This window comes from Ovis canadensis, chromosome 20, assembly GCF_042477335.2.
Source record: "Ovis canadensis isolate MfBH-ARS-UI-01 breed Bighorn chromosome 20, ARS-UI_OviCan_v2, whole genome shotgun sequence".
Lineage (NCBI taxonomy): Eukaryota > Metazoa > Chordata > Mammalia > Artiodactyla > Bovidae > Ovis > Ovis canadensis.
The window spans coordinates 62988697-63016375 of record NC_091264.1 but is presented as its reverse complement, the minus strand read 5'-3'; the positions used below and the strand labels follow the sequence as shown (position 1 = coordinate 63016375).

The 27679-nt window shown below is 52.5% G+C and overlaps 1 protein-coding gene and 2 long non-coding RNA genes across 4 annotated transcripts in view; 2 read left to right on the top strand and 1 right to left on the bottom strand.

Moving 5' to 3' along the window:
- The window catches only part of LY86 (lymphocyte antigen 86), a 41160-nt gene extending 38984 nt beyond the window's left edge, over positions 1 to 2176 (top strand). Inside the window, exon 5 of the mRNA XM_069564288.1 lies at positions 1786 to 2176. Within this exon, the coding sequence (XP_069420389.1) occupies positions 1786 to 1869 (84 nt within the window). The 3' untranslated portion in view covers positions 1870 to 2176. The remainder of the gene's footprint in view (positions 1 to 1785) is intronic.
- A 9181-nt stretch (positions 2177 to 11357) lies between these two features.
- LOC138425894 (uncharacterized) overlaps positions 11358 to 27679 on the bottom strand; it is a 29050-nt gene continuing 12728 nt past the window's right edge. The window contains exons 2-5 of one of the 2 annotated variants that reach the window (XR_011251440.1): positions 24082 to 24359; positions 23371 to 23508; positions 12436 to 14090; positions 11358 to 12286 (exon numbers count right to left, since the gene is read on the bottom strand). This is a non-coding gene — a long non-coding RNA (uncharacterized lncRNA). Of the gene's footprint in view, positions 12287 to 12435; positions 14091 to 23370; positions 23509 to 24081; positions 24360 to 27679 lie in introns of those variants that run through there. The other variant, XR_011251441.1, reaches the window with a different exon arrangement.
- LOC138425897 (uncharacterized) lies at positions 16635 to 20876 on the top strand. The gene is made up of 2 exons (XR_011251444.1): positions 16635 to 17286; positions 17533 to 20876. It is a non-coding gene; the product is annotated as an uncharacterized lncRNA (long non-coding RNA).

Sequence of the window (27679 nt, the reverse complement as noted above, 5' to 3'; positions counted from 1 at the left end):
TAGGCTTCTAAAGCATGGATGAAAGATTCAGTTGGGTTACAATAATTTTGTGTGGCTTGTTCTTAAAGGCACAGGAACAGTGAAAAGTAGATGATGGTGATGACGATGATGATAGTGAGGAGGAAATCCACTCAGGTGCACGTGTGAGCTGGTCTTTATGCAGACCTAATTCTCTGACTTTTACACCGTGACTGAAATCCCTAACACTGCTTCTGAAGTCGTAGCTGCTGCTATTTGAGCAGACCTCGGGAGCCTAGACCGTCATAGAGTCTTTAAGGTTAAGGGTGCCTAAGGTTGCCTTCAGCAGCCCTCACACCCCAGACCCCGTCAGTGCTGGGGAACCCACTCGCTTCTGGGCCTCTGCTAATTGCTAGAAAGTTCTTCTCTCTTAGCCTGAGACCAGTCATGTACCATCCATCCTGTGGTCTGATCTGGCCCTGCCCTCCAGGCTGATACAGATTAAACACCCTCCCTTTCTTGGATGGGGACTTCCCTGGTGGCTCAGATGGTAAAGAATCTGCCTGCAGGGCAGGAGACCTGGATTTGATCCCTGGGTCGGGAAGATTCCTGGAGGAAAGAAAGGCAGCTCATTCCAGAATTTTTGCCTGGAGAATCCCCATGGACAGAGGAGCCTGGTGGGCTTTAGTCCATGGGATTGCAAAGAGTTGGACACAACTGAGCAACTAATACACACTTTCCCTTGGGTGACTGGCTCCTCAGAGATGGGCCAGGAGTTCCAGGAGCTTCCTCCACCCTCCACCACGCAGAGCCTTTCTCCTCGGGACAGAGCGTCCGCAGCCGCGGGCCGTGGGGCGGGCAGGGCTTCGGCCACGAGCGCTGCAGATGTGGCTCCTGCCCGGGGCCTTTCTGCTGCGCCACACACAGCCTGGCTGGCCTTTCCTGACCGCAGGCAGAGGGGCTCCTCTGTGGCTGGCCGTGGCCAGAAAGGATCCTGAAAGGCAGGAACACGTTCTCGAGTGGCGCGATCGGGTTCCGTGCCATTGAGTTTTGCCCCCAGCTGTCTCCTCCACCTCCGCACACAGCACTCCGCCTTTCCTGTTGCTCAGGCCAGCATCCCTGGGGTCAGCCTTCACCCCTCTCTTCTCCACCCACGTGGGTCTCCTCGGCAAACCATCTCGGCTCGTCTTTGCAAATCCAGCCAGAACGCCCACCTCTCCCCCGACTCCCCCAGCTGCTCCGAACCGTCCCCACCTCTCACCTGGCTCTTGCAGCGCCTCCTACCTGGTCCACCGCTTCCTCCGCATCTCCCCCCATCTCCTTCCAACGAGGGACCCTGCCGACAGCCACGTTGGGACAGGCCACCCCCCGGAGTGGAGGCCGGCGCCACCCTCCACGGGCCGAGGGGCTGTCCCCTGCCTCCTCCCCCCTCCTCCTACAGGCCTCTCCTGGGAGTCCCGTCTGCCTCCTCAAATGCGGGGCCCCCAGCCTCCAGGGGAATGGCGAGCTCCCACACTTCCTTCAGGTCTTGGCCCTGAGGTCACCTGCTCAGGGGACCTGCCTTGAGCACCCCAGCCCCACCACCCCATCGGTCCACTCCCCGCGGGAGCACCGTCTGGAGCACCAGCATCTCAGGCTTAGCCAGCCATCCTGGGGGCCCTCTGCTCTCTGGGCCAGCCTGGGGGCCAGCGGGGAGGGCATGGTTCCTCCTGCTGACCTAACCCCCAGGGTGGAGAGCAGAGGCTGCATGTGACGGGCTCAGTGAGCGCCCGCTGCAAGGCGATGGCTCTGCAGGTCTCACAGCTGCTGCTTCCCCGTGCCCCTCAGGGAGACTACCAGGTCCTGCTGGAGCTCTACAACCAAGACCACGCCACTGTGGCCTGCGCCAATGCCACCGTCCTCTATTCCTGAGAGTCTCGAAGTGCTGTCAGCTGTCTTGTGATGACAGCAGCTCCTCCCACGAACCCTGCTGAGAGGGAGGACCAGTGGACCACAGAGCAAGCCTCCTGGAAGGTGCCAGCGCTGTCAGCCGCAAGACCACAGGTCCCCTACTCCATGGATGCAGTGAAGGCCCCGGAGTATCCACCTCCCAGGAGCTCCTGGGGGTCAATCCAGCAGTCTTGAGGGACCGTCCCTCATCCCTAAGTGCTCTCCTGACAAAGCTCACCTCTTTCCAGCTCCTGGGAGCCCAGGATCAAATAAAAAAACTGGCCCAAAAGGAGTGCCTCGTGGTTTAAGAATCCTGGTTCGGGCCTGTAGCTGTAGCGTGAGCTCCTCTGCACACAGAGCCACGGGCTGCCACAACGTAAGTGATGCTAAGAGATGCAGGAAGGTGACGGCACGCCTGCAAGGGCAGACCTGGGGATGAGCCGTCCCTTCTTCCGGGAAGCGCCATACTCTGGACATGAGGCCCAGAAGCTGGTGAAACCTCAGTGCAGACATCACAGTTTCCACTGAACTATCCTCTTGATAACTTCATCCCGGAGTGTGGCTGTCCTGACCCCAGCCCACCTCAGCTCTCCTGAGTGTGCTCCTTAATTCACCCCGAGTCACTGCTGGCCACTCACATACCAGGCCCTCTGCTCAGCACTTAGGCTACTCCAGGGGGTAAAAGACAGCTTGTCTCTGCCCCCATGGAGCCTGCAGGCCCCCGAAATTAAAAATTCACGTCCCCCACAGTCGTGCACATGCAGAGCCGCCTCCTTCAATGCCCCCCATAAACAACGGGGTTGCCTGCTGTTGCCAGAGCCCATGGGGGGCCCCAATGTCTCCCGTCCCTGGATGTGCAGAATCCCCCGGGGGCCCCGCCCTCCTTCCACACCCTCCTGCTCCCCCGCTTCTGTTTCCAGCACCCCCCGGGCCCACGTCTGTTCCTCTTGCTCCTGCGAAGGGGTGGAGCTGGGACACTGGGGTTGACCGTGTGTTTACAGGTCTTTTACAGCCACAGAGGTGCCACTGTGCTAGCGATCAAAAGAGGGAAGAAATGCATAGTTTTAAAATGTCCGTTGCTATTAATTACCATCTGTCCGCAGTTGAACTACCCGGAATAGCAGGCCATAAATGCCTGGTGACTCAAAACCTTAAACCCAGCATCTGAGGTTTCCTGGGTTGTGGGGAGACAAAATTACAGCAGTGTTCTTGCTGACGCCGAAAACGCTCCAGGGCAAAGGCTCGCCGTGGCCATGCCCGGCTCGGGGCACAGCTCAGGGCAGGGCACACACGTGGCCGGGGGCGGGGGGAACAGTTGTGGATCCAGACGGCAGACTGTACTGCTGGTCCTTCTCCATTGCTCCCAGCCAGACATTCCCCGCTCCCTTTCCAGAAACAACCCCACATCCAGTAGGGGACCTGGGTGGAGTCCGAGAATTCACAGGTTCCACAGACGGCTTAGGACAGCTGTCGCCGCCTTCCAAAGACGGGGACAGGAAGAAGAAGCAGAGCACATCTCATCTGCCGCTAGTCAGCTGCTCCTTTTTCTATTCTTTGCTCTCTTCTTAAAATTCATTGACTCTGTGTGTGTGTGTGTGTGTGTGTGTGTGTGTGTGAAAGAAAGAGAGAGGGGGAGAGGAAGAGGGAGAGAGCGCGAGCCAGAGAGGCAGGGAGAGAAAGAAAGAGTTTTCGAGGCTGTAGGTTTAGTTAAACAGAGACTTACACACACACGTGGGCTGACCCTGCCTTGGCTGAGCACACAGGAGCTCACAGCAGTTGCACTAAGTGTTTCTCAGCCCCCAGATATGTCTGCCCTTACATTTCACTGAGTTTCACTCCTGCAATTGAGAAAGTTTATCCCTGTTTATGACTCTCCTATTAAAAAGTACAAACCGTTCTGGTAGGAGAAATGCCAGAATAACGAGGGTGAAGCTTGGAGTTGCCAACACAGGAAGCGGGAGTTATTAGTGGGCAGGTGGGCAACCCACGGCAAGCTCTTAGGCTGGTCACCCATGTGTGCCCAGGGGGCAGGTTTGGGGGTGGGGGAGGGGCCCTGCCAAAGAACTTAATTGCTTCTTATCAATGATTTGCCACTGTTTCAAAATCACCAAGTATTCTAAAAATTTCTCCTAAATAAACTTCTCTGGAAAAAAAAAAAATCCCTGATTTAAGATTATGCTAGGATGCCTCCAAATCAAGGGACTCAAGTGGAAATAATCGAGCTCCAGTCATTTTGATGTCCGAAGGCTCTTCCTTATATTTTAAGGGCACTTCTCTGTGTGTGTGTGTGTTATTTTTAAGGAAACTCTGGTGCCCAAGGAGAGCTTCCACAGGCGAGGTTCAGGCAGAAAGCTGAAGATCCATTGGGTCAGTGTGATCGCCCCGCTTGCAATGTTTGCAAGGAATGGAGACCAGCTCCATCTGGTTACACACAGGGGCTCAGCACTCACTGCTGAGGTCATGCGGTTCAGGCTTCAGCCACGGTTCTCTAGCAAGCTTCACGCGGTAATCAGCATGCCACCTCTATTTCTCTGCAGTTCTTTTACCTCTGGCCTCCCTGAGTATTGGCTTCACCCTCCGACAGCCCTTCCTATAATAGTAAATAGTTTCACACTTGTCCAAAGTAAGGATGAGGGCGGCCTTTCTCCCTACCACCGGCATTCACTCTGAGTGCAATGCTTTGGATCGCCTGACCACTCCTGGCCAATCACCTTGCCCCGGTGCTGATTGGCTTGCCTGTGTCACATGACCCGCCACGAGAGCTGGATTGGCATTAGTCCCACTGAAACCACACCATCCCCTAAGCGGACACTGGGGAGGCTAGAGAGTATACAGAGAGCAAAGAGTTGTGGAAGAAGCATCTAGAATTAGGCCATCTTTTCAGCTGTTAACTGGGCAAGGGCCTCAGTTTCTCAAAGCCTCTGTTCATGTGCACACGTCAACAGTAATAATACCTGCCTTACTCACAGAAATACCTTGAGAGTAAATGAAAGAACAGTGCCAGGCGTGTAGCTCAATGAATGTGAGTTATTATTCTGTTCAGGAGGTGCATGAGTCAGTTCAGAATGCTATGATAAAAATACCATAAGCTGGGTGCCTTACAGACAACAGACATTTACTTCTCACATTTTTCTCATTTATTTCTGGAGCTCAGAAAGACCAAGACCAAGCTGCTGGTAAATTCAATGTCTGGTGAGAGCCCGCTTCCTGGACCACAGACAGCTGTCCTTCTGGTGTGCCCTCACATGACGAGATGGGTGCTGGAGTGCTCCTGAGTCCCTTTTTATAGAAACATGAATCATGTCATCACCTCCCAAAGACCCACCCGCTAACAGCACCATGATGGAGGTTAGGATTTTAACCTATGAACTTAGGGGAGACATAGACATTCAGTCCAAAGCAGATGGGTACTCACCTTGGAGCTGAAGGCCTGTTGCCTAATTTCCCTTCGACATCGTCGGGTGCAAACTGTCTCTGAGCCTTGACCTCACCCAGGAGCCCGCATTTCTTTTACGTCCTGACATGGTTCTTTGGCACCTTGATTGCTTCTAAGTGTGGCTGGTTTAAGTCAATCTGGGTTAGGGACATGTTCGCTGAACTACATAAACCCTGAGAAGAATTTAAGGGAAACATTCAGGGACAAGTTTCCCCTGAAACAGAAACTTTCCAGGCCAAAAAAAAAAAAAAAAAAAGGCCTAGGAAAAAAAATGCATGTAATTTTTAATTAAACTTGTTTCCTGTTTAAAAAAGAAAGAAAAGATATGCATCGGGGATGTGAAGAACTAAATGTAACATCTGCAAATGGAACAATTACGTCTGCCTCCAGAAAAAATCACCCAAAATAGCTAGTGAGAGAATGGAAAAGGCCACGTGCTGACTTTAACCCAGACTTGTTAAGGAGGGAAAGCATCCCATCTCAGCGGCTCAATGTCAGGTTTGAATCAGCTACAGTTTTCCCAGCCAGCCTCCTCAGGCAAGTTTCTCTGTCTGGTTCCCCCATCGTTTGCTCTGAGCAAGCAGGGGTTCTGGGGGAACTGGGAATCAGCCACTTAACATCTAGTTTGTAAATAACTTCGGTTGTTCCATTGGAACTGAAGCCCTCAGCTGCCTTCAAATGTACCAACCTGATTTTTTTCTTTTCCCTAAAGCCAGATTTCCTTTAAAAGGTAGGACAACACCAAATTCTTTCTTTCAGTTTCTTGGTCTCTCACTCTTGAAGAAAAGAATATTTGCATTGATGTTATTTCAGCTGAAAACAATAATTTCTTCCTCCAGCTGATGTTTTTATGGATTCCTTGAAACTCAGCCAAGGATGCAAAGAAGGAAAAAGTCCATGCCACACAAGCTCATATCATTTTATTGTGGTTTTCCCTCCTTTTCTTCTACTCAGAAATGGTTGGAGAAAACTGGAGAGGGGGCCAGAGAATATTATTGAAATAATCAAAGAGTTACAGCAAGGATTCCACATCAGTTCAGTTCAGTCGCTCAGTCATGTCTGACTCTTTGTGACCCCATGGACTGCAGCACACCAGGCCTCCCTGTCCGTCATCATCTCCCGGAGCTTGGTCAAACTCATGTCCATTGAGTCGGTGATGCCATCCAACCATCTCATCCCCTGTCGTCCCCTTCTCCTCCTGCCTTCGATCTTTCCCAGCATCAGGGTCTTTTCAAATGAGTCAGCTCTTCACATCAGGAATCAAGAATTCCACATAAATGTAGACTAAAAAGATTAAAATACGTGGTATAGAAAAATAACGTTTGAGAAGGCGGAACAACCGCAGTAGTAATAACGCCAGTTTAAAAGCTAACAATTTTTTGAGCACTTGCTATGTTTTGGCGTTGTGCTAGGGACTTTGTGTTCAGTTACTCAACGTTGTCTTACTCTTTGAGGCCCCATGGGCTATAGCCTGCCCGGCTCCTCTGTCCAAGGGATTTTTCCAGGAAAGAATACTGGAGTGGGTTGCCATTTCCTACTCCAGGGGATCTTCCCCACCCAGGGATCAAACACAAGTGTCTTGTGTCTCCTGCATTGGGAAGCAGATTCTTTACCATTGTGCCACCAGGGGAGTCCAGCCTCCGTCTCGATACTTGGTCTCATTGAGCCCATGGGGGATGATCCAATGGCCCACTTTATAGAAGAGGAAGTCAGGGTTAGCGAAGTGAAGAAGCAGAGCCCGGTGTCTTCAGGGATCAGTGGGACCGCAGCTGCCCTGGCACCCTGACAGGAGCAGTGGGGCCCTCGGGGTGCTCGGTGTCCATCGGCTCCTTCCCGCGCTTACTCCCAGCCAGACGCAGTAACACCCTGAGTCACCCCTTTCCCTAGAAAAGGGTCACGTGCTCGTAGCCTCTCCTCCTGTCTTAGTTCATTCTGCTGCTGGAGCAAAAGCACCATGGAATGGGCATCTTAGGAGCAACAGAAACACCCCTTTTCACATTTCCGGAAGCTGCAAGTCCAGGGTGTCTGGGGACAGCCCTCCTGGCTCCTGGTTCTAGGCCGATAGCTGTCTTCCCACTGCGTGCTGAGTGCTGGAAGTGGGGAGGGGGCTCCCTGTGGCCTCTTTGATAAGCGCTCCACACCCACCCAAGGAGAGTCCAGCCTCTTGACCCCACCGTTCTCCAGAGCCCTCACCTGGCAACACCATCACAGGGGTGGGGTCTGTTTCAACCTCTGAGGTTTTGAGGGATGCAAACATTCAGACCTCACACCTGCTTTCTATTTTTCCTTTTCTCACCTCCTTTTTGGTCATGAAATGGAAGAAACTGAAAGACGGCTTAACGATGAAACTCCCCTATTGAAAATGAATTATCCCAACCACCAAAAAGAAAGAAGAGTTACACAATGCGATAGAAGCAGTAATTGTCGCTTTGACAGCAATCGTTACAATATATGGCTGTATTATTTAATACCTTGTACATCTTCAACATACACATTGTTGTATGTCAATATATTTGATTAAAAAAAAATAATAAGTGAAGGAGTAAACCACCCGTGGTCACCCGTCCACGTCTGCCCTCTCGGTGCCGGCCCTCTCCACCACCCTGGGCGACTCACATCTGGTCTGCTGTCTTTAACAGAGAAAGGTGCTTCCCCTCTTGCCTCGTTCCCTGTCCACAGGTTTTCATCATTGCGCTGGATTTTCCCTTTGTTGCCTCCAAAGGTACCAGACTATTTGTTTGTCTGAATTGCGTTTTTTCCCTTCCCTTTCACATACCCTGAGGGCTGTCTGTCTGCAGCTGTTTGCTTCTTGTTCAATTTTTTAATTGGATCTCACTGTTCAATTTTTTCCGTGTTTTGACTTCAATATTTCACAGTCACGCTCAGGCTGTAGAACCCTGGACTTGGAGAAGAGCCCCTAAGGTCACCCCTGGGAGGGAGTCACACCTCCCCCACTCAGGGAGCTGGCTCCCAGATGCTGGAGAAACCGCCCTAAAAATCAGAACCTGAGACTCAGCACAGCTGTGGAAGGAAGCGTATCCTCCCTGAAGCAAAGGGCACCGCGTTGTCTCTTCTGGATATTTCGGGGTGGAAGTCGTGGTGTGGGCTCTGCCTTGTGGGCGAGCTTCCGAGGACAGAGGCAGAGGGGAAGGGGCCTGGGGCCCCACGCCCCCACCCAGCCCTGCAGACGTGCATCGGGCCTCAGGGGGAGAGAACGCCCGCGGGAGTCTGGCTAGTAGCTGACACGCCAGGTACTCAGGGTCTCCAGGGCCTCCAGGCCCCCTGTGCCATGTTGTGGGGTCCACACAATAACAGGGTACAGGCATTGGAGGGTAGAATACCGCACGGCATCTCCACGAACTAGGGGGCCGAGCACCAAGCAGGGTGGGGAGAGCCAGGCCTGGGCATGGCGCCACATGCCCCCAGGACACTCGAGGCCAGCGATGCTCAGCCTTCTTGCACCCCAAGAGCCTGGGTCTGGGCCCGGGGGAGGCGCCTGAGAATGAGACAGGGAAGAAGTGTGCCTCTGCTGACAGAGGCCCCAGAAATAACCAGCGGGCGGGGGGGCGGGAGGAGAGTCTGCAGAGATCCCTTCACATGCAAGTCGAGGGCTCCATCAGTGACGTTTAATTCAGCTCTCGTCGTCAGAACGTCTTCACTGGAACCCACAAACGTATGCCTGAGACGGTCCAGCTTTGCTGGTGGGTGGGGTTCCCTTCCGGAGAGCCCCTCCCCCAGGACTGGAATCCCATTTCCTCCCCATGTGCTCCCTTCTCAGCTCCTTCAGTTTCCCTGCAGACACATGGGGGTCCATTTGGACCTCCCTGGAACCTCAGCGCTAGCCCCGTTCTGTTGTTTTTCCGTCTCCCTGATGACAGGAAGGATGCTCTGCTCTCACCCTGGACTCCCTCCCTCAGCCCCTCCCAACAAGAACACTGGACTCGCGTCTGTTTACGGCCTGGACCACACACATCCCCAATCCCTACAGCCCCTCTGTTCACCTTACTCCAGGAGGAAACTTGTGGTGGGGTGTATAGCAGAAGAAACTCCAAACCCAGGGTAATTCACAACATTGTCGTTGTTCCGTCACTAAGTTGTGTCCAATTCTTTGCCAACCCATGGACTGCAGCATGTCTGGCTTCCCTGTCCTTCACCATCTCCCGGAGCTCACTCAGACTCATGTCCATCGAGTTGGTGATGCTATCCAACCACCTCATCCTCTGTCGCCCCCTTCTCCTCCTGCCCTCAATCTTTCCCAGCATCAGGTTCTTTTCCAACAAGTTCGCCCTTTGTATCAGGTGGCCAAAGTATTGTTTCAGCTTCGGTTCGCCAGTGAATATTCAGGACTGATTTCCTTTAAGACTGACTGGTTTGATCTCCTTGCAGTCCAAGGGACTCTCAAGCATCTTCTCCAACACCACAGTTCAAAAGCATCAATTCTTTGTTGCTCAGCCCTCTTTATGGTCCAACGCTCACATCTGTGCATAACTAGTGGAAAAACCACAGCTTTGACTATATGGACCTTTGCTGGCAAAGTGATGTCTCTGCTTTTTAATTCGCTGTCTAGGTTTGTCAGAGCTTTCCTTCCAAGGAGCAAGCCTCTTTTTACAATGCATTACAACATGTTAGATCTTTACTATGTATAGGACAAGAGTGAACTGCGTAGGGGACAATATCCTACCTACTAGACAATATTTATGAGTTATTAGCTAACCACTCAGAGAAATCGTGTCCTCTTCTCTCTGCTGCTGCTGCTGCTAAGTCCTTTCAGTCGTGTCCAACTCTGTGCAACCGCATAGATGGCAGCCCCCCAGGCTCCCCCGTCCCTGGGATTCTCCAGGCAAGAACACTGGAGTGGGTTGCCATTTCCTTCTCCAATGCGTGAACATGAAAAGTGAAAGTGAAGTCGCTCAGTCATGTCCGACTCTTAGTGACCCCATGGACTGCAGCCCACCAGGCTCCTCCACCCATGGGATTCTCCAGGCAAGAGTACTGGAGTGGGGTGCCATTGCCTTCTCCGCCCTCCCCTCCTATCACGGCACTGATCCCTCTGGGCCACGATCACCCTCTGGGCCACGATCACCCTCTGGGCCATGATCACCTGTTTGCTCTGTCTTCCTCACTTCACTGGGACCACCCTGCAGGCAGGCTCTATGTTCCATCTGGTTTCTAACAGAGGGCCTGGCCCTGAGTGAATGTTGACCGCCACCTGTGGGGTTGAATTGTATCCGTAGCAGCAGCGACCCCAGAGTGGGCTTCGTACCCCTCCACTGCCACCCTCTTGGTTGACGTCCTTGATAACCACCCGCTGTGTGGTTTCCTGTCAAAAATATGCTCCACCCTGGGGCTTGGTCTCCCCTGGGGGATCCCAGTGTGCCCTCTCCAGACACCCCCTTATCTGAGCCCACCGATTTTCAGCTTGTCTTCAGACTCACGGGGCAGAGAGCTGGTCCCTGTGAGGACCGCCCTTTAACCCCCAAAGTCATCTGTGGAATTAAACGACGCCAGAGTCCACAGTGCCCTGGGATTAGACATCCCCCTCTGCGCCTCTGCCCCCTTTGTCTGAATCACCACCAGTACTGACCATGTGGACCACCATTTCCCAGCTCACTTTCTCCACCCTGCCCCAACTGTCTGCCTACACCCACACCATCCTGGGGAAATCTGACGTGGAAGCCATCCATGCTATTTAGATTTTCTAGAAGCCGTATTTCACAAGACGGAGAAGAGGGCTTCCCCGGGGGGAAAGAATCCGCCTGCCAAAGCAGAAGATGGGTTCAGCCCCTCATCTGGGAAGATTCCACGCGTCTCAGAGCTCCCTAGCCCGAGCACAGTTGTTGAGCCTGGGAGAGCCCAGGGGCTGTAACCACTGAGCCCACATGCCCGAGAGCCCGCGTCTGTGGCGAGAGAAGCCGAGCACCGCGACCCCACTCACCGCAGCCAGAGAAAGGGCACGCAGCAGCCAAGACCCACTCACCGTAGCCAATCACAAATAAGCAAACAAAATTAAAAAGGAAAAGAGAAACCGGTAAAATTAATTTCAATAATATGTTTTGTTTGACACAATATGGCCAAAACGTCATCATTTCAACATGCAATCAATAGTTTCAAAAAATTATCTGGATCACATCTGAGATTCTTGTTTTCATACTAAGACATCGCGATCCAGTCTGCACTCTCCACTGTCAGCATACTTCACTGTGGACTGGCCTCATCTCGCTCGGTTGCCTAGTGGCTGCAGGTGGCCGGTGACTGCCGCCCTGGACAGCACAGGACGGGTGGCGGGCAGTAATAGTGATAATAGGGGAGACGATGTCCCTGCTGCTTGCCCAGGACTCTACTGAGCCTCTGAGACTTTTCATGCATATCAAGCTTAATCTTCACAGCAGTCCCACAAGCTAGAGACTGTTGTTAAGCCCATGGTGCAAGTGAGGAGACAGTCTCAGAGATTAAGAGACTGTACTTACCACTCGTCTCCACTGCCCCCTGACCTGTGGAACACTTAGTAAGGACGGGATTTGCTAAGTCTTAGAAGTCACATATCAAAAATGCATGTAAAGGTTAAAGATGCTATGGATGATATAGCCAAAAAGAAGTTTTGATGAGCAAATCCCTGTTTTGAAAGTCATCAGAGAGGACAGCCGTATACTTCCAAAAGCTACCTCCTTGTGCCATAGCCAAAAAAACAGATGAAAAACACGAAAAAGGGTGGCCTTTACTATGTTCTTAGGCTTTGAAAGCTTCAAAAAGAATTAGCTGAGAGAAAGTTCATTTCCAACAGTTTTGACAGATGATTGAAATCAAGCTGGTTTCCTTTTGGTCCCCTCATTGAGCAAACTCTGTCAGCCTCTGGGGCCAGTGTTCTTAGCCGGGCACACAGTTGGGGGTGAGGGTAGCTGCTTTCTCACGTGCTGTTTTCAAAGACTTCTCCGGGCTGGGCATCTGTGGCTTCCTTCTCGTGTCCTTGAGAACCAAGAGAGATGACTTCTTAGCAACAGAAGGGGAGACCTGTCCCCACCCTCAACAGATGGAACAAAGATCACCTCCCAGCAGTAATCTTGGGTAATTACACCTTTCTTTGTGCCATGGTTTACCCTCTGGGAAATATTTACCTCTTTAACCTTCAGACTTCACTAATTGAAAAGAGCCTATGAAATGTAGGAGGATTAAGTTCCATTTCAAGGAACAGAAAATCAAGTCGTGATTTACACAAGTTAGAAGTTCAATTCTCTCCTCGGAGAACCCAGGCAGTCTGTGATTAGCAGGGCTTGAGTTTGTCTTATTTTGAGGCTTTATCACCCTCCTCAGATGGCTTCTGTCTCGTGGACCAAAATGCTGTGCAGATCCAGTCATCTCATCACATTCCAGCCAGCAAAAGAGGTGAAAGGGCAGGGAAGGAATAAGCCCTCTCTTAAGGACTCTTCCTGAAAGCTGTATATACAGCTTACACAGATGCCACACTGACCAGAGCCCAACACAAGGCCATCAAAGCTTCCAGGGAGGACGAAGAAAGTGATCTTTGATCTGGTGTGTCTGCAGCAGCTTGCGAATGTGCCTCTCAGACTTCTGACTGCAGGGAGTACAATCGTTCGAGGTCCCCAGCTGTTGTGTTCCAAAATCCTTCACTGCATTTGCAGGGAGGTCATGCTTCTTGCAAGCTGCCCCAGCCTGAGTACATCAGTAACACTAAGACAGCCCTTTCCTGCAAGTCGTACAACTTCTCTGAGGGGAGCATCAGCTAGAGGACTGTGTGAATTACCTCTTTCCACGTAACAAATTAGGTCTTCCCCTGACGGCTTTGGTGGTAAAGAATCTGCCTGCAATGCAGGAGATGCAGGAGACCTGAGTTTGATCGCTGGGTCCGGAAAATCTCCTGGAGGAGGGCATGGAAATCCACTCCAGTATTCTTGCCTGGAGAATCCCGTGGACAGAGGAGCCTGGCAGGCTACGGTCCATGAGGTCGCCAAGAGTTGGACTGGAGGACTTGGCACGCATGCAGGAAGTCCACACTCTGCAGTTCACAAACGTGGCCAGGAGGTGGCAGTCGTGACCAATGAGAAAACCCTGCCACTCTGCCCCTATCAGCTTGTTCATTGCCGGTGGATGCTTCCTGGACCTAATCTGATTCTTATGAAAGCGATTTCCTTCTTACAAAAACATCAGGCCCAAACAGAAACTAACCTCATCCTGCAGATAAAGACTGTTTGTGCCTCACAAGCTCTCTTAGCTCTAGCCAGACCCTCAGTAAGTACTTTCCCAGCACCAAGAGGCTGGCACGTCGTGGGAAGCCGGGTGGGCGCAGGCCTCTCCCTGAAGCCCCACCGTCTTATCAGAAGGGGTCCAAGGCAGGCAGGCTCCGCAGACTGCCAGACTGATCCCAGCCCCGGGAAGGCCGAGCAGCTGGAGGATTCTGCAGGAAATCACAAGAAGCCAGGCGGCTGTTGTGTTGAGGTCACGGAGCTGAGTCATTCACGCCATGTGCTTTCCCAGCAGCAACGCCCGCGTGCTGTCCTCATGCAAACACGGGTCCAGCGGTCTTTCCCGAGAGGTGATCATTGAATCGGCATCATCGCCACCTCTCTAGCTACAGACCTAGGCCGGCTGCTCAGACAGCGAAGGGTTCTGGGCGGATTGGGAAAGCCGCTTAAGGAGTCCAGACCTGATCCGGTGGCTGCCAGGTGAAGATTTCCAGCCGGAGAGGGCAGATGGAGCAGAACACAGTTCCACGTGTGCTGCATGGGGGTGAAAGTATTTACCGCAGGGGCTGCTGTGAGTGGAACGAGAAGACAGATAAGTTCTTAGGACGGTGCCTGAGCTAGAACACGTGCTCAGTAAGCTGGGCGCCACAGGCCGAGGCAACCCGGGAAGTGGTCACCAAGCAAAGCAAGCTCACCAGCAGGTGCTGATCCAGCCCTGGGGCTCATCCCATGCGTGCACAATTCTACAGACTCTGCGCAGGTCCACACACACACACACACACACACCCGAACACTGAGGCACAGAGGGCCCCTGCTCCTTCACACACCCCCAGCTCTGCTCTGAGCTGACTCCCTGCCTCCTCCACGGTGCCTGCAGGGCTCCCTTTTCCGTCCGCATGGGTGTGCGTCTGGAGGGACCACCTGGGGGTCAGCCCCCCGGGGTTCTGCCCACTGCAGTGCCCCTGACTCCTGCCACCATCCAGGGCTGACCTAAGCAGGCCTGCCCTGCTCTGTGGCCAGAGTCAAGTCACCTCCTGCCTGATAGAAATGTTTGCTTGCGGGACCAGACACCTTGAGGCCAAGCCCAGGCTCTGCACGTACTGGAACCGCCAGGAAGGGCAGGTGTGCCGTGAGGTTAGGAAGAAGGTGGCCCCTCATGGGAGCCTCGCAAGAAGAAGCCCCGCTGATAAACACCGTGTTCCACCTGCCAGCCCGGGCAGGGGCCTGTCCCTTGGAGGAGAACCTGAGGTGTGGCAGGGCCTGCTTTTTCCCGCCCGGCATCCGCAGAGAAGCTTAGCATGTAGAGCTCACCGTGTAGAGTTCAGCCTTCACCTAGGTCGAGTCCAGATGCCTTCCTGTGACAAACGGGGTGGGCAGCAAATGGGTCGGCTTGCCCTGTCCACACTGCCAAAGCTCTGAAGAGCGGTCTCCCGGGACCAGGGGCCGCTGCCAGGCCCAGACCTCCTAGTGCAGCTGGACTCATGTGACGGAACTTGTGAGCCCCCGCTTGCCGCTTCCTATGCACTGAATGTGGTTCTGAAAGCTGGTTTGAAATGGGTTTCCCAATCAAGACAAGGGGTCTTGGACTGCGTGTGTGTAGGACTCCCTAAAGAAGATCAAACCCTTTCTAGGCCTCGTGTGGATTCCAAAGGTCGGGTAAAGCCTGACAAGTTTCCAGGGACCAGACCAAGATCAGAGTTGGGGGAGAATTGACAAGAGAGGTCAGGGAATGCAGAGGACGCTGAAGTGGGGAAGGTACACAGATGCCCAGGGAGATGAGGAAGAATCCTGGAAGCCACTTAGGACTTCGGATCTGCCTCGAGGACAATGGGGCACCATCTGGAGGCTCTCCCACTTGGAGCCCCCTGACCAGAGCGAAGCCCTTCTCCCCTCAAGGCTGAAAGGTGGGTGCAAACTCCGCAGGGAGGAGCATGCACTTAGGAGGGAGGACCTGGGCTCCCCGACGGTGGGCGAGGGGGTGGACCCTGAGGCCTCAGCTTCAGAATTGGGGGCGGAGGAGGAGGAGCGGTTGTTTGTTCAAAAGGCCAACACGCCTCCAGATCCGAAGTCGGGGGCTTGTTTTAGTTTGGGCGGCAGGTGTGCACAACTAGGGGAGCCTGCATTTTGCTTCCTTGGAAATTCCGTCTCCTCCCGGCCTGGAAATTTCCATCAGCCTAGACCCAGCGCCCATGGGGCAGTGCCAGAACTGAGAGAATGGAGCACGGCAGAAAGAAGGGTCTGTTTTCTGGGAGGCGTTTGTTGTTTCTCCACGTGGGACAAAACCAAAGTCCATCGTCCTTCAGGCCAGAATAGATTGATTTCTCTGTGTGTCCCGCATGGAACTCGGGGCCTGCGGGAAGTCATTTAAAGTTGAAATATTTTCATGATATCATAGTGTTTTTCTAAAAGTAAAGATAGTGCGAATAAATACACCTGCTGCACCCATGGTAAGTTTAGTGTTTTTTTCTATTTAACTATATTAGTGAACAAACCCAAAGGCACTCAAGGACACACGTATCTCTAACTACCGGTCAGTCAGTGCAGGAACAGACAGGCCAGGCTCTTTGAACTGAAACCTTTTTATCGAAGCCACATCGACTTTGCACAAATGACTGTTCATTCTTCAAAGTGCATGTTTTATAATACAAACATTTTAATTTTTCTCTACATGTATTTTATTTGTTAATGTCATCTATTTATATATTTATAAATATAAATATATAAATATAAATCTATTTATATTTTTTTATTTATTTATTTAAGACAAAAGCCGGAATTAACAAAATTGAACTAAAAATACACTCAGAAACATAGCCTTACGGTATCAGAACCTCTTCTCTCAAAAGCAAGAAAGTTCCATAGCTAAATTACAAAAACTTGGTAGGCTTCCATGAGATTTTGAAAATAGTTTCATGGCAAGATGGCTCACATGTTTTTCCATGAATAGATTAGAAACAGATTGATAACAATTGAAACAGAAAACATAAATGCTGCCATATTTCACGGACTGTGAGTCTCCACCAGCCTAAGATATTTAAATGAAGCACCACGCACGAGAAAATGCTGACGGCTCATTGCGTGTGGCACAGTGCTGACTCAGCACTTGGAATGTTTATTTTAAACTTGTTAAAAGAACTCTTGGACCTATTTGAACACAGAAAAGCTTTAAACCATGTATCACTCTTCTACACGCACAAAAAGGAAATGGAGGCTAAATAAGTAGGTTTAGCTTCGCAGGTGGCTCAGTGGTAAAGACCCCGCCTACCCATGCGGGATTCGTTAAGAACTGCAGGTTTGATCCCTGGGTCGGGAAGATCCCCTGGAGGAGGGCATGGCAACCCACTCCAGGATTCTTGCCTGGAGAATCCCGTGCACAGAGGAGCCCGGCGGGCTGCAGTCCACGGGGTCAGGACTGAGTGACGGAACATGCCAGCATGACTCAAGTCTGCAGAGAGATGAGATCTGCCCTGTCCTTGGCAGCCGCGGCTGGAGTCAGACGGTTCCCCGGCGACGGCAAGTCCAGTCACGGGCAGACGGCAGTGATGACGCAGCTGATCCCAAGCCGGCCGCTCAGAACAGCGCGCCCCTCCCGTTCCCAGGCTCGCCTCCCGCAGCATCCTCCCGGCCACGCCAGGCGAGCGCCCCGGCACAGGACGTGCCAAAACCAACCTCTGCCTTCCAGGAACCTCACAAACCTCCTTCCCTGCTGAGACTCGGTTCCAGTCAAAGGTGGGGCTTGGCTGCAGCAGGCAGGAAGCCCGAAAGGTAATCTGAAACTCAGCGCCGACTGCCGGTCACGGCCCTGGGAGCTCGGGGAATCCCTTTGCCTTGGTTTCCCGTCCCCGTAATGAGAGCGGTCAGTGTGTCTGTAGGGCTAAGAATTTGCAAAACAAGACCGCTTTGTACCCTCTGGTGGTGGAACACAGAGGGATCGCTCAGTACCACTAAGGCAGGATTATGGGTGACCCTCCAGCTTGACCATTCAGTAAACAGTGTCCTATATTCCCACAGGTGTATATACAGAGAGAGAAAACAGCCCGCTCAGTCTCTCTTCCCTGTTCCTGGTGTGTGCAGTTTATTTCCCCTCTGCTTCTGGAAACAGCAGTCCTCCCCACCACACCACAGCACCCCATCACCCCATCCCATCTCATTCCTGTCTGCGGTAGGAAAGGTGAAGCCCCAGGGGTCCGGTCCAGCAGGTTAGAAGACCCCATCGGCCCCAGCTTGCGTTTCCCTGAAAGCTGAGTGTCACGTGTACGTGCAGCAGTGTATCTGGGAAGAAGGTCCGGGGAGCAAGAGTGATCGAAGGAGGACAAGTCAACACAAGGATGTGTTACCAGACTGGCTACCAAGACCACTGCCTGGAAAGAGATCCTGCTGGGCTGGAGCACACCCCCCTGAGGGCATCTCAGAACCACTGGCCTGAGAGATGGGGCATCCCTCCCGTGCCGCACCCCGTCACACTGGCCCTTATTTCCAGAGGGTCCTGTGTGAGTGCTGGAAGGGGCCCTGCAGGAGTCCTCCCCAGGCTTTAGGGGAACCCAGTGGGAGCCGGGAGCACCGCCGCTGAGATGGGACCCGTGCAAGCGTCCTCCGTGACCGAGTGTGGACGCAGCCTCTAGACGGCCCTGCAGAGCAGGAAACATCGAGAGCGGAGGGCTCACCCCACTAGACAGGCCCACCTTGCAGCTGAGGGCAGTGAAGCAGGAGCCCCAGACTGGTACTGTGCTTACAGACCAAGAGTTTAAGCCCCTGATGAGTGTGGTGAGTTTTCTGTGAACATATTTAGACAACCAGAAAATGCCAATAAGGTCTTATTTCAGTAGAAACACAGCTCATAAGAGATACCATGTCTATCTATCCATCGATCAATCAACTATCTTTCATCTGCCTATCTAGCCTACAAAAGGAAGTGTCAGGATGGAGCTTAGCAATCTAAATTTCCTAACGCATCACAGGCCCTCAGGAGTCTCATCTCTCCTTACAGTCTTGACTGTCACCTCTAAGCAAGTGACGCCCGTCCCCACATCCTTGGTACAAACCCCACTCCTAAAGGGCTGACCCACGTTTCAGGGACATTCTGGATGTTCCCACGGGCACTTTCAGCTCTTTGTGTCTGAAACACATCTCCTCCACATCCACAAGAAATCTCTTCTTCCTCGAGACCTCCCTGCCCCCTCAGCACCCCTCCACCTTCCAGACCTCCCTCTCCCTGACTCCAGGGGGCTCCCCCCGCTTCCCTGACTCCTGATCCCCTCAGCAGCAAGGGATCCCGTCTGTCTGCTCCGTGCAGTCTGGCCGCCGGTGCCCCTCCACCCCCGGAGCCCCCTGCCCTTGTCCCGCCCACATAGGGCACTCCTGGCAGGTCGGCTCCCATTGACCTCACTGTCCACTAACTGCAGATTTCCCATCCTGTGATGCGGAGTCCTCTCTAATTCACATAGCCAAACAGTCACCCGGGCCTGTTCCACCAAAGCAGCGCAGAAACAGACTCACAGACGTAAAGGACAGATTTATGCTCCCCGAGGGGGAGGGGGTGGGGAAGGGATGGGCTGGGAAGCTGATGTTGCAAATGCAAACGGCTACATTCAATGGATAAACAGTACGGGACACACTGCAGTATCCTGTGATAAACCATCGCGGAAAAGACTACCAAAGAACGTCAGCACGCGCAGCCGAGTCACTGCCGCACCGCAGAGACAGGCACAACCCTGCAAATCAACCACACTTCCAGAAAAAATGAAATCACAGAAAGAAGAAAGCCCCTCCCAGGCTGCCTCATCCAAGGCACTGAGAGAAATGCCTCTCCCAGCAGGACAGGGCCGTATTCTTCCCCAGTATTTGCTGTCCTAGCCTAGCCTATCTTCCTTTCCCCTCCCAACACACACGGGAAACGATTACCCCTTTAAATGCAAAAGGACACTTCCCCGAAATAATCAGCAAAAGTCAAGGATGTGCAGACGTCACACAGGGAGCAAGCAGGGAGAAGCATCAGGAAAATGCAGAAATCCCAAACTCTAAACGATAGCCATCGTGACCTCTTACAGCCTACCCAAAGAGAGGCATTTGGGACACAAATCCTTCCAGAAGGAGGAATCCAGGCTGGAACCAGAGAGTTCCCACAGGTGGTCCAAAGGCAAGGACCAGCATCTTTCAGGGCTTGCAGACAAGTCTGTATGCCTGGAAATTATGAGAGGGCTTTCTCCTTGATGCCAAGGAGTTAAACAGGAAAATGTACATGTGGAAGCTACGAGGGAAAAGGAGGAAGGGAAGAGAGTGCAGCCTGGGAGGACCCTCTGGGCAAAGAGAAAAAAATGTCTGCCTAAAACAATGAGAAGACGGTATCATGGTGAGACGTGTGCGTGTCAGCTGGTGAGCTAGTCATGCAGGGCCCGGCCTGGAGCCTGACTGACCGTGGAGACACTGCCTGCCTCCTTGCAGCCACTGCTATAGGAAACTGCTGAAAACATCGTGCGTATGTTTATGTGTGAGTGTACATGAGTGTTTGAGTGTGCACGTGTGTGGTTTTTCATGCATACATGTGCAACTGTGTGTGCATATAAGTTGTGTTGACATGTGTACATGTGTGATTGTGTGTGCATGTTTGTGTGCAAGTGCCTGTGTGTTTAGTGTGCATCTGTGTGTGGTTTTGCATGTGTGCGTGAGTTGTGTGTGTTTTGCACATGCGTGTGAGTGTGTGTGAGTGTGTGCATGTTTGTGTATGAATGTATGTGTGTGAGTGCTTGAGTGTACATGTGTGTGGTTTTGCAGCTGTGCATGTGAGTTGTGTGCACGTTTTTGCGCGTGTGTGCGTGTGTGACTGGTGTGCATGTGCGCACACAGCGTGAAGCCAGCACAGGCTGCTCTGAGGCGCACCCACTCCATGCCACCCAGAGCTGCACAAGTGCCGTCTGATCAGGTGGGAGAGCGCAGAGACAAGAGCAGACGGAAGAAAAATTGTTCCCTTCCCTTCATCTTCACTCCACTCCTAAAGGCAGGAGCCTCTGGGGTTGAAGACCGTAACCCAGTGTTTCCTAATCTGCTCTCGGGGACACAGACCTGTGACCCTGTGCAGCCCTCCCCGTTCCCCTCCCCAGCGGAGAAGCAGGCCCTTCCTGCCTCCGCCCACTCTCCGCCTGCGCACACACCCGTGTCCTGCCACCTCTCTCCTCCATGGTTATGGAGCCTCCGCCCTCAACTTCCCTAAATCAAGATCTGGCAAAGAACCCAAGGAGGTGTGCTCGGTGTCCCCCGATGAACTGAAGTTTTGCTCAGCACTGTTTGGATAATGCCATCTGAACAGAATGCCTGGAAGTTACAGAATATACTCATTAAACACAGCTACCCATTCATAAGCCCTTGAAATGTCTTAGGCGTCTCAACAAAGACTTTTCTGGGGACAGAGAGCCGGACAGTGCCTAGGTCCTGCTTAGGAATTAGATTTTGTTTCAGAGACCACTTGCTATACTGTATTGAGACAGTATAGCAAGTTCAGCTGCTGAATCAGTCCCTCCTGGGGAAAAACAAACTTTTTGGTGACTCCGTGCCATCTGCATTGGGCAGGGGAAGGGGGTGGCATGGCTTGCCCCCATCAGCGGGCTACATGCTCAGGCACTGCCTCATCTGATCCTTGGGTACTGTGTGCTAAGACGCTTCAGTGGTGTCTGACTCTGTGCAACCCCGTGGACTTTGGCCTGCCAGGCTCCTCTGTCCATGGGGTTCTCCAGGCAAGAATCCTGGAGTGGGTTGCCATGCCCTTCTCCAGGGGATCTTCCCGACCCAGGGAGAGAACCCGTGTCTCTTAGGTCTCCTGCATTGGCAGGCGGGTTCTTTACCACTAGCACCACCATCAGCCTCGATTCACAAACAAAGCAATGGAGGGTCTTGTGTTCAAAAAGGGGACATCTTTATGTCTGGGACATGTAGGTTCCTCTAAAGAATGGCTTTGGTAGGAGTTTCCTGGTTGCCTAGTGGTTAGGATTCCAGGCTTTCACTGATGTGGCCCAGATTCAATCCTTGGTCAGGGAATGGAGATCCCACAAGCTGCAAGCTACAGCCAAAAAATTTAAAAAAGAGAGAGAGAGAAAGGCTTTGGCATTACGACTCCCCATCGACCTGGCTGAGCCTCTCTTAGACCTGCACTGATGCCTTCCTCCCTCCATGAGGCCACAGCTGGGTCTCAGCCCAGGACTCTGCAGCCTTTCTCGGGCCCCTCGGGAGCTTCCCACCTCTTCTCTCAGCTCCTAGAGGCTTGTGTTGCTGTTTAGTTCCTCAGTCGTGTCCGACTCTTCTGCGACCCCATGGACTGTAGCCCACCAGTCTCCTCTGTCCATGGGATTTTCCAGGCAAGAGTACGCAGGTGGGCTGCTGTTTTCTCCTCCAGGGCATCTTCCTGGACCAGGGATCGAACCTGCGTCTCTTGCATCTCCTGCGCTGGCAGTGGATTCTTTACCGCTAGTGCCACCTGGGAAGCCCTCAGATATGGAACCCGCTGGCTGCAGCGGTGGAGCTCTGCAACGCCACTGCCAGCCCCACTGGGGTCAGAGATGCATTAGCCTCCTAAAGCACCCCAAGTAGCTGACCGATGACAAGAGAAGTTTATTCTCTTACAGTTCTGGAAGCCACAGTGTGGCTTCCCTGACAGCAGGGCGTGGGCAGGGCCAGGCGCCCTCTCAGACCTGCAGGTCATCTCTCCTGGCGCCTTGCTGGCTTCCAGTGCCTCTCCAGGAAGCTCTGGCAGACACATCAGCCCCGTCCCCCAGCTTCACGTGGATCTCTCCATGTGTCTTCACACCCCCTTTCCTCTGGGCAGGCCCTTCTCTATCAAACTGCCCCTTTTTATAATGGCTCCAGTTACATCGGACTGGGGTCCACCTTCATGAACTGAACTCATCCTGCTGTGGTTAAACCTGCAAAAAATCTTATTTCCAAACAAGGTCACATCCACACGTATAGGGGTTGGGACTTCAACCTGTCTTCTCTGGGGGGTAAACACAACTCAGCTCATATCAGTAGCACCCCCAGGAAGGTCATATGCTAGGTAAGTAGTCACTGGGGAAAGGGGAAGACCCAGATAATGTAAGAACTATTGGGTCCAAATTGACATTGACCCCTGGAGATCCAGAGTGTCATCATGGCCCTCTTCTTAGAGTGGGGGCCTCTGGGGCCTGGCGATAGATAGAGTTCTGCTCCATGTCCAGCTCTAGATGGTCCTGCTTTTTCCACCAACACACCTGTGACCACTTCCTTACCATCGTAATGGCTGTACTTAGTGGTTGGATTATCGTCAACACCGGGACCCTCATCTTTGGGATAAGTCCTATCGTAGCAGAGGACACCAAACAGAAACCTCTGAAAATATCCAGGTCCTTCAAGGCAGTAAATCAAAAACAATATTGCATTCTGAGAGGGGTGGCAGAAATTTGTGTCACCATTAAAGACCTCAGGGGTGCAAAGTCATTGTACCAATTCTGTCTCCATTTAATGTACCGGTCTGGTCTCCACAGAAGGTGAATAGATCTGAGGGAATGACTACAATCTACAACAGACAAAACAAACAGCCACCCTGCTCTCAGGGACTGTGTTGGATTCGGTCCATGACAAACAATCATTGACCTGGCAGATGCTTTCTTTTCAATTCCAATCAAGAAAGAGGAATAGAAACAGTTTGCATTTATGTGGGATGGAAACCAGTATTCAGTTAGCACTTTGCCCATGGCTATAGGAACTTCTAGCTTCTTCATAAAATGGCCTGAAGATATGTGGACCACCTGAGCATCCTACAGAACACAATGACATCGTGGTGATTGGACAGAAGAAATAACAAGTTCACCTTGGTGAAATACATACGTTAGAGAGGATGGCAGATGGATCCCATGAAGATTCAGGGCTTACGTGTCATTGATGTCTTCAGGAGTCCAGCGGCTAGAGAATGCCTGAATGTGGCCTCCAAGGTAAAATACAAACTTCTGCGTCTTGCATCCCTTACTACAAAGAAGGAAACACAGTGTTGGTGGTGCCTCATTTGATCCTGAAGGCAAAACGTTCTACACCCAGAAATACTGCTCCAGCCCAAACACTGGGTGGTACAGAGGATATTAACTCTGAGTGAAAACTGCATGAGGTCCAAGCTTTGGTTTACACACACACACACACCCCCACTCCTGGAACCATACGATCTGGTAGACCCATGAGGTTGGAGATGTCAGTGGTGGGATAAGATTGCAAGTTAATCACTAAAGGGACGTTGCCTTTAAGCTTAAATTATACATAATGGCTCATCCCTGGGGACCCTGCCTTCCACGTAATGAGCATTAGGCTAAACTACCTTTGTTTAGCTCACAGGAAACCACCTGACCAGGCCTACTTGTGAAACACTGCCGGAAGGAAGAAGTTATCACATTCCCTCTGGAAGCTGAACAGAACCAGGAAATGTTTGACTTTATTCCCTCCCCTTTGAGTATCAAAAAGCTTGAATTCTAACTCAGACAGATGGTTCTTTGGGACATGAGTCCACCACCGTCTCTATCTACTGCCTTAAATAAAATCACTCTTCCTTACCGCACAACTCGGCTCTTGATGTTTTGACCTGTCGCTCAGCGACCAGCACAGGCTTGGACTCGGTAACAGTCACAGTGAAAGTGCTGCCCAGAAATGAAGGTTTTCTGGAGGAGACAGGAAGGCACTGCATCCTCCCAGGTTTTCCTCTGGTTCCCGAGCAGCATCGGCTGTGAGTCTCCAGTGACGTGGAATCTCCAGCCCATGTGTTGTCCTTTGTTGTACAAGCCCCATCGGATCCTCGCCAGCAGACAAAACGCAGGGAGTCCTGAGCTGCAGGGCTGTGTGAGGAGAGAGAGGACTGATGAAAGCCTGTTTTTACTCTAAGAAGGGTCTCTCAGGACTTGCCTGGTGGTCCCGTGGAGAAGAATCCACCTGCCAATGCGCGGGACACGGGTTCAATCCCAGGTCGGGGAGCTAAGCCTGCACACCTCAACCACTGAGCCTGTGCTCTGCAGCCCGCAAGCCACAGCAAATGAAGCCCAGGCGCTCTGGAGCCCTTGCTCCAGGACAAGAGAAGCCACCACCGCGAGAAGCCCCAGCTCCGCACCTGGAGAGCGGCCCCTGCTCACCATAGCCAGAGAAAACCTGCCTGCAGAAGCAAAGACCCGGAGCGGCCAAAAAACTGTTTTAATTTAAAAAAAAAAAAAAAGAAATTGCCTCTCATTCCATTCACATGAGACACTTAAAGTAGAAATCACAGAGACACACACGGCAGGGGTTGCCAGGAGCGGGGTGGGGGTGGGGGATGTGGGAAATAGTGTTTGATGGAGACGGAGATTCAGCTGAGAAAGACGAAGCGTTCTGGACACGTCAGAGGTGAGGCTTGCACAAAGCGCGTGTATTTAATATTTACCGCTGAACTGTCTGCTGAAAATACATCTGATGGTAAACTTTACGTTATGCATACTTGACCACAATGGAAAACTTTTAAAGAGAGCAAAGGGGTGAAGCATGTACTGATACACACCACGCTATGGATGACCCTTGAAAATGTGATGCTAAAGGAAAAAAAAAAAAAACAAACAGTCACAAAGGTCACAAACGGTCTGAGTCCATTTATAGGAAACTTCCAGGATAGATGAATCCGCAGGGACAGAAATCAGCTCAGTGGTTGCTGGAGCTGGGAGGGAGACCGGGGAAACTTCTAGGGTGATGAAAACATTTTGGACCTCGCCAGGGGTGGTGTTTGCACGCCATTGTGAATGCGCTAAAAGCCGAAACCGCTACTCCAGTGAAGCTGATGTTACAAGAGTTCTGCCTCAATAAATTATTTTTTAAGTCCAACAAAACTTGCTGATGAAGCCGGTGGGTGTGGGCAGGAGTGAAGGAATGCTGGGTTCTGAGTTCAGAGGTGGCGTTTGGCCCAGATGCTCCCTGGCCCCAGGGGGTCTTCTCCAGGGACCTCCACCACAGTCTGTGCAGAGCAGCCCCCTGCAGGTCTCCGCAGCTTCCCATCCTCGGAGCCACAAGGCAGCGATTGATCCCCATTTCTGTGGGTTCTCTGTGGTTATCCATAGGAGACAGGCCCTGTGTTTGCAGGAGGTCCCAAGGGGCAGAGGCTTGGATCAGAGCAGCTGGGCAGAGAAAGAAAATCCCAGGCCGTGCTGGGTCCAGAGGAAGCGGGTGGCGTCTGCTCTCTGACCACTATCTCCCCTGCCTGGCTCAAGCAGGGGCTTGCAAGAAAGAAAGAAAGAAAGTGACGTCACTCAGTCACGTCCAAATCTTTGCGACCCCGTGGACTGTAGCCTGCCAGGTTCCTCTGTCCATGGGATTCTTCAGGCAAGAATATTGGAGTGGGCTGCCATTTCCTTCTCCAGGGGATCTTCCCAACCCAGGGATGGAACCTGGGTCCCCTGCACTGCAGGCGGATTCTTCACCGTCTGAGCCATCAGGGGCTTGCAAACACCTTGCCAAGGTGCCGTGCAGGTGCCCCGTGTAACCAGACAGGGAGAGAGGAGGGGGTTGCCGGGGAAGATGAGACCTTCCATGGAAAGAAGGAGGAGGGTCTGCTCTGGGAGCTGGAGGGAGAAGGTAAAGTTCTGAAGGGTGTAGGGAGCTGAAGACCGTAAGCCCAGTTCTAAGAACAACACAGAACAATCCTCTGATGAGGGAAACACCAAATGTGCAGGAAAGGGGGTGATGAAGGGCCCTGTGCCACAGCAGGGGGCAGCGAGGGCCCCTGGATCAGTGGGACACCAGGCAAGTTTGCAGGAAGCGGGGGGTTAAACTAGTGCTGACTCTGGAGAGCCCAGGAGCGGCTAGATGACATGAACCTGAGGGGACCCTTTGGCATCCTTTTCACTCCAAAACACCACCGCCCAAAAGCCTGCAGGGAGAAAGCTGACGGTGGGGCTGGACGTTATGGGTGGAGTCTACCCAGGAGGGTGGGGTCCATCCAGGAGGGTGGGGTCTTTCTAGGAGGGTGGAGTCTACCCAGGAGGGTGGGGTCTACCCAGAGGGTGGGGTCCATCCAGGAGGGTGGGGTCTTTTAGGAGGGAGGGGTCCATCCTGGAAGGTAGGGTCCATCCTGGAGGGAGGGGTCCATTCCGGAGGGTGAGGGCCCATCCCGGGGTGGGGGTCCATCCCGGGGTGGAGGGGTGGGGTCTACAGAGGAAGGTGTGGTGGGAGATCCTGGGTATGGGGCTGACCGTGAGCACAGTTGTAGCACATGACCTTGGACCCACACTTGGCAGAGACCAGAGTAAAGGCAGGAGACAGCTAATGGTGAGAGAGGAACAGTGGCGGGAACAGGTCAAGACCGGAAGTGAGTGAGCGTGAGGGAAGCTGGACGGTCCGTGTAGGAGGTGGGGTTTCAGGTCGGGCGCAGTGGGAGCCGGAGCGGGGGCAGCGCCCTTGGGTGGGGTGGGGCGTGTTCCCAGGTCCCCCAGCAGTCCCAGGACACCTTCCTGAGGGTGCAGCTGTACACAGATACTTGGGGAGGAGATTATTTTTTTTATTGTAATAAACACATTCCATTGATTCACATGAAATTGTAAGGTTTTTTTTCATTTAAAAAAGACTTCAAACGCCTTTCTCCTGGCTGCCTCGGGCTCCACCCCAGGCTCACATGCGTCTGTGGTTTGGTGTGGGAGGAAGAGCATGCCTGCTCTGCTGAGGAATCTCTACAATTACGGCCAACCTTCCGAGTCTGGACCTCTGCGCAGGGGTGCAGGTTTGATCCCTGGATCGGGAAGAAATGCCAACCCGTTTCTCCTAGTATTCTCTCATTTCTCTAGCGTTCTGACCAAGGAGCTTGGAGGACTCCAGTCCATGGGGTCACAAAGTGAGGGGCTGACACTTTCGCTTTCGTTTCATAGCGATTCTACTTTTGCATCATTTGGGGAACATTAAAAATGCCAGTGAAGGTCAATTGCATCTGAATCTCCAGGCACTGATTTTTTTTTTTTTTAATTTCCTAGGGTTGAGAATCAGTGCCTCAGATAAACAATTTCAGATGCTTCAGTGTCAGGGTTGGAACAAAAAAAAGCACGGGACCAGCAGCTTGGAATTCAGATGGGCGCCTGTGCTTGGAGAGTGGATGGGGAAGTGAGCCCGGGGAGCTTAGCCTGAAGGAGGGTTGGGATCACGCAGCAGGTGA